The following is a 10005-nucleotide window of genomic DNA, read 5'->3' as shown; positions in this document are numbered from 1 at the left end:
TTCTTTATTGTGTCATTTCTCCCTCTTTTTTGTTAGGCTTACAAGAGTTTTAACATTATATCAAACACATTTTTCTCATATTATTCCCATATGGTTCTTGGAGAAGCCTTTATCATGATGATGTCTGCTCGCTGTCAATCGATCATCTATTAGTGTTAGGATTGATTAACATGTGTTAATTACTATATGATTAATTAATGTCTGATTCCCAGGAAAAGTTGCCTTTTGGCAACCAACACGTCTTTCGCTCAAGTCTGGCGCCTGTTGATGTCACGCCTGGTGGCATTATCACCTTATTACAAATAAAGATTATACTTTTCTTTAAAGGAGGAAGACCCCCGGGCTCTGGCATTTGGGCGAAGCATGCAGCCACTTTATTAATTACTCAAAAAAGACCTTACAAAGAAATACAGCAGTAAGTCTAAAACCACCGTCTAGGCAACATCTTTCGCTACTTCTATCCAGTTGATAAAGGGATGCTAATAGTCTGGATCTAATACCACAGACCTCGCAATCAAGCCTAACATCTAAGACTTGAGGCCCAAACCAAGCCACTTGCCGGGTATAGGGCACACATCGGTCCGACGAGCTCTCAGAGGCCGCCGCCGCCAACTGCCACCACTCCATCTTCAAAGTTGCACTGACGCATCGTCCTTGCCCGGTCTAGTTGCCATCAACGCCATCACCAGTGGCAAAGCCACACTTGAGTTTGGTAGTTAATTGACTACATAGCTTTTTGCAAAAACAACATACAACAAGCATAAATTATGTCAAAAAACTTATAAATGCATCCATTTGACTACACAATACTGAGTTGACCACACATGATTGGATTTCTGGCACCGCCACTGGCCACCACGGCGCCCAATGTCACCACCTCCCTGCGCGCGAACTGATGAGCACGTCGCGGTCGATGCCGATACACCTCAGCACCATGCCGACAAGTACCACCAGTCGACACAACTTGAAGTCTTTGGAAAATCTGTCGTGCGTAGCACCTGCCGGCCAGGCATGACTTGACATCACCACCGAAGCATCGTGCAAGATGAAGCCGCTCCACCTCCTACCTCTGACTTCCAACGCTGCTCCACAAACGATGCTCCCAAGAGAGAAATGACACCGCAATGCTGCCATTGTCTGATCTGAAAAACCAGATCCTAAGGTTTCCCCCGGAGCAGCACGAGTGGGTCGACAGTAGTTACAGGACGATGCCTTCATCAAGGTAATGGCGTAGAACGCCACCATCATCCGCCGTCGGCTCGGTTTTCACCGACACCTATGTCTCCCCGACTCGCAACCAGGACTAGATTACAGATCTCGAGATCCTGTCACCTAGCCTCAGGTCGACCACCTCCGACGTAGGAGATGACCACCACCGCCATAACCCTCATGATGCGATGCAAATCCGGAGTGCTTCAGCGAGACGTCGTCGAATCTGATGAGATGCAGCAGTTTGAGGACGTAGCCTGGGACGCGCCCCGACCGCGGTTGCCACCATATCCTATTAATCCCGCCGACTGCAGTCAAGCCCCACATCATGCCCCGGCCGCCGCTGCCTGCCATCCTCGTTGGGAGGGAGATCCAAATCAGGCCGCCGCCGCCTCAGATCTCGAGACGCTAGAGGAGGTCCGTCGCCGCCGCGCCGCAGGGCCTTCGCCCAGCGACATTACCGGCGGCGGCGGAGGGAGGGGATGCGCAGGAGTCGATGGGAGGTCGGGAGGTGGCAACACGGGGTCGGGAGGGAGGGGTCCCGTATATACCGTTAATGGTCTCAATAAAGATTATACTGTTTGGATCAATGTTTTGTCTCCCTACACTAGACCTATCATGGAGGTGCCGAAAGTTTACAGTCCGCAATAATAATCACAAGCACTTAAACAATTATCACTGGGCTCGAAGTTACCTGCTCAAGCCAACAAGGCATTCCAATGTAAACATACTAGACATGACAGTAAGGTAAATATCTTAAAACATAATATTATGTGAAAAGTACGAAAGCAACATCTCAACGCACAAAAGAAAACCTGTACAGTGAGGCTAAAACATAGGCCCAACGTCTATTTTAGGGCCATGGCTGTCGCAGACCCTTTATTTTGCCAGCCAGCCCCCGTTTCTTTGCGTCAGTAAACTGCCTCACCGCTCCAGCACGTAGCTTGTGGATCACATGGTACTATGGTAGGAGAGTAGCTCGGAAAGTATGGCCTCACTCCCCACTTTAACTTCAGCAGATCACATATTATACATGCTTTTTAGGATCCAGAAGATACTAGTAGTGGATCCTATCGTTGGCATTGAAATTTAGGCCCCGGATGCCCCTTATAGTGGACTCGTAGTTGTTGCTGTTAGACTTGTGCCTGGGGTCAGAGTAGTCAAGCGTCTGTGAGGTCCTCCGTGGGGCTGAGTTTCTCTGGAACGTCCCTGGACTCACGTCTGGTGCACGACTACGCGATGGTTCAGCCTCACTGCTTGGCAAATCTCGGCTACTACAAACAGCAGGTCGCCTTGAGGACACGCCTGACCGACCCAAAAAAGTCGAACTGGACAACTACAGGTCATTCGAGGTTGAGAAATTACATTGCAGAAGGATAAATAGGATCCTTCAGGCATCCAAAGAACACCATGGTAGCAATGCTAAACAAATGAAATAGGACAAACTCACCACAGCTTCCTTTGGTGCGGACACATCTGGTCTAACTGGTGACTTCTGTTTCGCTAAGCTGCCTGCATTTATTCCTGTAGGTGGAACTTGACGTCGTGTAGGATCATCTGACCACCCACTTCTTCTTCCCTCTTCGGTGGCTAAATCAGTTCAGGAGACAGTTAGCCAACCTAACAGAACCTACTCGGCCCATGGATTAGCTGAAGAAATAGCAATACAACAGAAGAGTAGTTCTGAACATGCACCTGAAACAGGATGTGTGCTACTCCTAAGCAAGATAACGGGAAACAGTTTACGAGCCTGCTCCACTTACATATATTATATAATTTCCATTATTATTTGCACTCGTTCATTGGTGTTGCATATAATTTTGCACGAAGCATCCAACCATTATACTATTTCCAAATCTAATTATCAAATGTGACAACGTTAGTTGTAGGGAAAAAAACAGCTACATGACAAGAATACCTGACAGTCTATTATTACTTGCAATTGGAGCCATCCCCGAGCTTTGTCCTGCAGCAGCGGCCTAAAACAACAGAACATGAACATTTATCAGATATTTATTCCACGGACAAGTGCAGAAGGCTAGCACTTTGAGCTGTACTGACAATAGCACGTGGTGGAGCACTGGTCATTTGTGACTGCTGGTATTTAAGAATGGTCCAGTCAAAAACATAATCAAACTGGAATCCTACACAGAAAAATAACCAATGAGAAGTGTCCGAAAAGTAGTTTTTTTATAAAAAAAATGTTGCAATGCAAAACGTTATCTAGTAACATATAAATAGAAAACCAACCCTCTCGAATAAAAAGATCTCTGAACAATCTCTTCAGGTATTGATAGTCTGGACTGTCTTCAAAACGCAGTGCGCGGCAGTAATGGAAGAATGACTGAAATTCAGAAGGGTATCCACGACACAAAGCCTGAAATCGAACAAACAATCAATACACAAACTAGTTAAGTCATGATTGAATTTAAAGTGCATGAGAATCACCTCAATTGAAGTGGCAATCTTCCGTTCGCTGATTTTCTCATACTTTTGTTTCTTCGTACCGGCTTTTAAACCCTGCCATGGGAGACTGGTAACAGGGGGGCGGTTAGAACACACCAGATGACATAAAAATAGAACAAACTGAAGCTGCATAACCAACCTTCCTCTCAAGAAGTACATGAGTACATATCCAAGAGACTCCATGTCATCCCTTCTGCTTTGTTCTATTTAAAAAGCATCAACCTTTATTCTTTAAACAAGATGGTGCATTTAAAGGCAAGAGAGATTTAATGAAGAAACAGTAACATGGTGCACTTAAAGATATACATAGCAGATAAATGGATATAATATTCAACTTGTGAAGTGGACTAACCAATTCCGAGATGGGTGCTTACACTCGCATATCGAGCTGTCCCAGTCAAATTTTTGTTCTCCCTGTATTTCAATACACATTTGTCATACAGGCTATAGGTAGACAAGTACAAAGTCTCGTTAAGAAAAGGATGGTTGGTAATACTATATATTATGTCATCAATATCATTCGATGTAGAAACACAGTACTGTTATGGTTCCCACTAAAGTAACATCAGCCATTACCAAAGCAACTAAAGTAAATTACTGCAGAAGTGCAAATGACAATTGACTCAAGCATCAGCCTAGATATACCGGTATGGAATGTGCTGGTGCGTTGACGTGTCCCTATATTTCTTTGCCAGTCCAAAGTCAATCATATATACCTAAAACAACAGTAAGCACAAGATGTAAGCGCATATATGTAATGTTCTAAATAATTTCTAGAACTGTAGGCAGGTGAACAGCAAAAATGACTTGCCTGATTTGCTCTCTTTCCAAGGCCCATGAGAAAATTGTCTGGCTTTATATCTCGATGCAAGAAGGACTTTGAATGTATAAATTCAACTCGGTTGATCTAATAAAAATGGAAGTTAAATGGATTTAACCAGATAAAATCATCAAATAACAACAACAAAATGACAAAGACTAGCTAATCTCAGTTATTGAGTGTACCATTTGATCAGCAAGCATCAGAACAGTTTTGAGCGACAGTTTTCTGTTGCAAAAGCTGAAAAGATCTTCAAGGCTTGGCCCCAACACATCCATAACAAGAACATTGTAGTCACCCTCAACACCAAACCACTTGACATTTGAAATCCCAGCTGCACAACCAAAAAAAATGTATGCCCGAATCACAACGGCAAAAAATATCTTATATTTATGGTTCAAGGAAAGAAAATGAACGGGTATTACTTCCGCCCTGCAGTACTCTGTACAACTTTGACTCATACAGCAACTGAGGATGCTTTGTCTTCACATTTTCCTGCACAGAGCAAAAGCATAAGGCCTTATCAGTCTGAACAGAACAAAGCCTGCAATAGTTTTGGAGAAATAGACTGAGTGTGACATCATAACAATCATTATTCTGACACCAATAATGCAGCAACATTTTTCCAATGCACACCACAAATAAGGGACTAAGATTAGAACTTCAGAATTGAAACAAGTACAATCTTGCTGATGCACTAGAGCATATGGAGGTGGTTGGGCTGCATTTACCATCTATCAACTTTTCCTCTCCTATATCTTCCCTACTCTCTCTGACGTTTAATTCTTGGGAACTAAAATGAACTAATGCAAGATTGCAAATGCAGGAGAGCTTACACAGCTCAGTCCATATAATAGCAACCCGTAATCCTTGGCAGGAAATAGTTTTCAATGAATCTTGCTTCTGTATCCATCATTTACCCTTTAAGCGCAGATGGAAGTAATTAGTAAAGAAGTTTGACTCATAGCTACCAATTCACGAAATATAAGCCTGAAGGAATAGCCAAGAAGCATATACTTTTGTTATTGTACTTTCCACAATAGCGAGATATAAGATTGCTCCAATATTTGGGTGCGTTTTTACAGAAAATCATCAATTATCAAGTTAAATACCAAATAGAAAAGAAAATACTGGCACTAAAAGCAAAAATCTCACTGATTATAAAATCATAAGCACAACTATGCTGAAATCCAAGAGAATTGCCGCATCAACTCACAAGCTTAATCGCGACCTCCTCGTTGGTCTGCACGTTAGTACCTGCACCGGCAACCCAAAGCAAGTGAAAACACACGATTTAATCAGCAATCCAACAGAATCGGCACAAAGGCGAGAGCTTTAGCATCCGAATGGTTTGTTCAGGCGGGGGAACTGCGCACGAACCGAGGTAGATCTCCCCGAACGAGCCGCTGCCGAGCTTGCGGCCGAGGCGGTACTTGTTACCCACGCGCGGCTCCATCGGCGGCCGCGCACGCACACACGCCACCGAGCCGCCGCCTAGGTTGGGGGCATCCAGCTACGGAGGAACCTGGGCCAGGGGAGGAATTGCGGGGATTGGTAGCTAGGGTTTGAGCGGTGATCGAAGTGTGGGATTGGGGATATTCTTTTTCTTTGTGGGGTGGTGGTGCTTCGCTTTCGCGAGCATCACCCACCAGCCACCACGCTCCGCTTAAACAGAATTGTTGGAAAGTGGAGGTGCCCGTGTGAGAGATTAACATCGCAATTCGCAACTAGGAAATGAAGGGAGCTGCAAAAGTGACGAAAATGCGATTCTAAAATCCGAAAAATAAGAAGAAACAAATTCTGATTTATTTTTACAACAAACATTGCTTTGTTTTCGGGAAACTCTATAGATTATCCGGCGGATCACAACCCCGAATCCATCATCTTGTCTACACGCCACGTGCCGCATGACCATCACCACTAGTTTTTGCAACTAGGTCGTTGTTGCAATTTCTCTCATCGCAACAAAGACTTTGTTGCAGGATCTGGATCTTGAGCGAAGTTGCCGCTCGTGCTCCTCCCGAGCTCCCGTCGAGTCGCTGTCAGCGTTCCTGACAAGGTGGCCCCATCTGCAAGCAGCGACCAGTCCAGGGGTACGCGGCCCAGGGGTACGCGGCCCAGCCGTGCACGCAAGCCCAACTCGCGCATCCAAGGCCCAGAGTGGGTGACAGGCAAGCCTGCGACTGCTAAAGCACCAGCCAGCCACTGAAGGCATCATCCATAGGATCAATGTAGAACCCGGCGGCGGCAACCTAGTTCATCTTCGTGTAGTTTCCCCTTTGCAAGAACTGAACCCTGTATTCAATATGTATTGCTACTACTTCGGAGAGTTGTAATAGATCGATCCCCTTCCATTATCCATCATCTTACACTTGGTATCAGAGACCATCCCACTCCTCTTCCCTGCAACGATCTAGCGCAGTTCATCGAGACACGCCGGCTACGTCAGGCGCGATCTCACTTGGCTGCCATGGATCCGTCCATCCAGGCCTTCCTCGACCGGCTCGACTCCACCTTGGCGGCCCACACCACGGCGATCACGTCAATTCAAGCCTCCACAACCAAGATCGATGACATCATCAGCTAGCGCCCAGATCTAGAGCGCCGAGTGGCGGATCTCGGCGAGGCCGTCGCCGCGCTGCAACTCGAGCGGCCCCTCCCTGCGGCGACATCCGAGGAAATCAACTCGATGCCACCACCCACGGCCAGTCCGCCAGCGACCCACAGCGCAACTTCCGGCGTTGTGGAGGGCGCGGCAGCATCAACTCAAGGGGCTATGGACCACGGCGTCGCTCATCTTCCCCGGGGGTTGCCGGCGACGTCCTTTGCGACGCCGCCGCCGCTCCCAGCAACGGGTCAGTACACCCTCGCTTCACCACTTCCCTTGGCTTCACCGCTCACACACGCCAGTCAGCTCCTGGCTGGTCTAGGCCAGGCGCACCCTTCCATCAGTTTCCCCAATTCACGGGTGAAAACCCACGCCTCTGGAAAACTTTGTGTGAGCAGTACTTCCAGATGTTTGGCATTCTTGAGTCCTTTTAGGTACTGATGGCTTCCCTGAATTTTTCGGGACCAACCTTGATTTGGCTTCAATCTGTTCAGAAAAAACTATCTGATCTAGATTGGGAGTCCTTCTCTTCGCTATTGTGCACCCATTTTCGGTCATGATCGACACCAGCTTTTGATCCGTCAATTTTACACCGTGCGGCAGCTCACCATTGTCGCTGATTACGTCGAAGTTTTGAAGTCATCATTAACCATCTGTCATCCTATTTTGGTAATATCCATCCTTCCTTCTTTTTGACTCGTTTTGTGGAGGGACTACGGGCGGACATCCGGCGGTGGTGCTAGTGCAGCGACCACCGGATCTGGATACAACATGCTCCCTTGCCCTTCTGCAAGAAGAAGTGGTCCATGGTGCGTTTGGCGATGCGCACTCACCATCGACATCGCGTCCTTCAGACGCACAACCACGCGGAGGGGCACCCCTGCCACCAACAAGACCTACGCCGCCGGCGATCGCGGCCGATCGCCGTGGCGTCGAGGAAGCGCGTGCGAACACTGCCAAGGTCAAGGCCCTGCGCAACTACAGGCATGCCCGGGGCCTCTGCTTCAAATGCAGCGATCGTTGGGGTCACGATCATGTCTGCCCCACATCCGTGCAACTTCACGTCATCGAGGAGCTATGGGAATTATTCGCCATCAACGCGATCGTCGACGGTGACGACCCTGAACAGCCACAGGACAGTCAAGAGACAGTTTGTGCCATTTCTCGCTCCGCGCTATCAGGCGGGGTCTCGGGCAAGGCTTTCCAGTTGCAAGCGTGGATCCAGGGCCACGAGGTCCTAATGCTTGTGGATTCCGGTAGATCGGCCTTGTTCATCAACCAGGAGCTCGCTTTGCAGTTGGAGGGAGTCCAGCCCTTACCCAAAGAATGCAAAGTCCAAAGTGGCTGACGGTGGTGAACTTCTCTGCTCTTCTATGGTATAGCAATGTGCTTGGTACACACAGGGCAAAGAATTTGCGACCGACATGAAGATATTGTCACTGGGCACGTATGATGCGATTCTTGGGATGGATTGGTTAGAAGCCCACAGTCCTATGACAGTAGATTGGCGAGCGAAGCATTTGCAGTTTTAGTTAGCATAAGGAGCAGTTGTCCTCCAGGGCCGCGAAGCAACATCCTCGACTTGCTATACTATCAACAGCATTCAACTCGAGGCTCTTTGCAAGCAGGGTGCAGTGTCACACATAGTTCAGGTGTACTTAGTTTCACCGGTCCAAGAGCAGTAGCAACCAGTCCCATCGCTCATTCAGCAGTTAGTGGAAGATTTTTCAGATGTGTTTGGAGAACCACAGGGTCTTCCTCCCAATCGTGCATGTGGTCACCGGATACCCTTGATTCTCGTAGTGCAGCCAATCAGTATTCGACCCTATCGCCATAAGCCAGATCACAAGGATGAGATAGAAGCACAGATTGCAGAACTGCTCAAAACTGGCATCATCCAACCCAGTACAAGCGCTTTTTCATCACCAGTGATACTTGTGAAGAAGAAAGATGGGACGTGGCGTCTATGCGTCGATTATCGTCATCTCAATGCACTCACTAATGTCGCCAAGTACCCAGTGCCAGTGATCGAGGAATTATTGGATGAGTTGTTTGGGTCATGCTGGTCACCAAGCTAGACCTTCGAGCCGGTTATCATCAAATTCGACTCACAAAAGGAGAAGAGTACAAAACTGTGTTTCAAACGCATTCAGGCCACTCTCAGAGTTGTTTCTTTTGGATTGGCCGGAGGTCCATGTACCTTTAATGGGGCGACGCACGGCACCCTGAAAGCAGTTCTTCGCGATGACGTGCTTGTGTTTTTCGATGACATTCTTGTGCACAACCGGACATTGAGAGAACACGTCTAGAAGCTACGAGAGGTGCCCATGTTGCTTTGCTATGACAGTTGGAAGGTGAAACTCTTGAAGTGTGCTTTTGGTCAGCAGCAAGTCGCCTATCTGGGTCATGTGATCAGTGGTTCGGGAGTTGTAACAGATCCGGAGAAGATACGAGCTGTGTCCAACTGGTCTGTGCCAACAGATGTGAAGGCGGTTCACAGCTTCCTGGGTCTCGCCGGTTATTATCGCAGATTTGTCAAAAACTTTGGAGTCATCACCCGTCCCCTCTTCAATCTGCTTAAGAAGGGGGTTCCCTTTGTGTGGACACCTCCAACTGAAACAACCTTCAGACTCTTGCAACTGAGTCTCACCTCCGCGCCTGTCCTCGCTCTTCCCAATTTCAAGCAGCAGTTTACAGTTGAGACTGACGCCAGCGACACAGGAATCGGGGCCGTTGTAGGACCTTGAAGTATGTCTAGAGGGGGGGTGATTAGACTACTTGACCAATTAACAACTTAACATTTTCCCAATTTTAGACTTTGGCAGATTTTAGCTATCTTTGGACAAGTCAAGCAATCTTCACACAATTCAAGCAAGCATGCAAAGAGTATATGAGCAGCGGA

The 10005-nt window shown here is 47.4% G+C and overlaps 1 protein-coding gene across 6 annotated transcripts; it reads right to left on the bottom strand.

Annotated features, from left to right (window-relative positions):
- Positions 1–351: 351 nt before the first annotated feature.
- Positions 352–6162, bottom strand: LOC119276117 (casein kinase 1-like protein 1). Of its 6 annotated transcripts, none has more exons than XM_037557107.1 (14): positions 5876–6162; positions 5712–5752; positions 4921–4990; positions 4681–4829; positions 4487–4582; positions 4321–4391; positions 4028–4089; positions 3815–3878; positions 3658–3742; positions 3460–3586; positions 3271–3353; positions 3128–3188; positions 2660–2799; positions 352–732 (listed from the first exon to the last, which is right to left on the bottom strand). In XM_037557107.1, the coding sequence occupies exons 1-14, from the start codon at positions 5949–5951 to the stop codon at positions 664–666; spliced, it is 1194 nt and encodes a 397-aa protein (XP_037413004.1). In that variant the 5' UTR covers positions 5952–6162; the 3' UTR covers positions 352–663. The 6 variants fall into 6 exon arrangements, with proteins under 6 accessions (XP_037413004.1, XP_037413003.1, XP_037413001.1 ...); XM_037557106.1 differs by lacking the exon at positions 352–732 and adding an exon at positions 1930–2545 and having other exon boundaries at positions 3146–3188; positions 5876–6160; XM_037557104.1 differs by lacking the exon at positions 352–732 and adding an exon at positions 1930–2545 and having other exon boundaries at positions 5876–6159.
- Positions 6163–10005: the final 3843 nt, after the last annotated feature.

Source organism: Triticum dicoccoides, chromosome 3B, assembly GCF_002162155.2.
Source record: "Triticum dicoccoides isolate Atlit2015 ecotype Zavitan chromosome 3B, WEW_v2.0, whole genome shotgun sequence".
Lineage (NCBI taxonomy): Eukaryota > Viridiplantae > Streptophyta > Magnoliopsida > Poales > Poaceae > Triticum > Triticum dicoccoides.
Note: the sequence above shows the minus strand (reverse complement) of the source record. Positions and strands in the feature narration are given on the sequence as shown.

What these genes read in the sequence shown, in the direction of transcription:
- LOC119276117 (XM_037557104.1), bottom strand. Translation starts at nt 5,951, where the DNA reads ATGGAGCCGCGCGTGGGTAACAAGTACCGCCTCGGCCGCAAGCTCGGC. An exon ending in CACCAGCACATTCCATACCG is followed by an intron (nt 4,090 to 4,320) that starts GTATATCTAGGC and finishes ATTGAAATACAG; the next exon opens with GGAGAACAAAAATTTGACTG. An exon ending in AAGCACCCATCTCGGAATTG is followed by an intron (nt 3,879 to 4,027) that starts GTTAGTCCACTT and finishes CTTTTTAAATAG; the next exon opens with AACAAAGCAGAAGGGATGAC.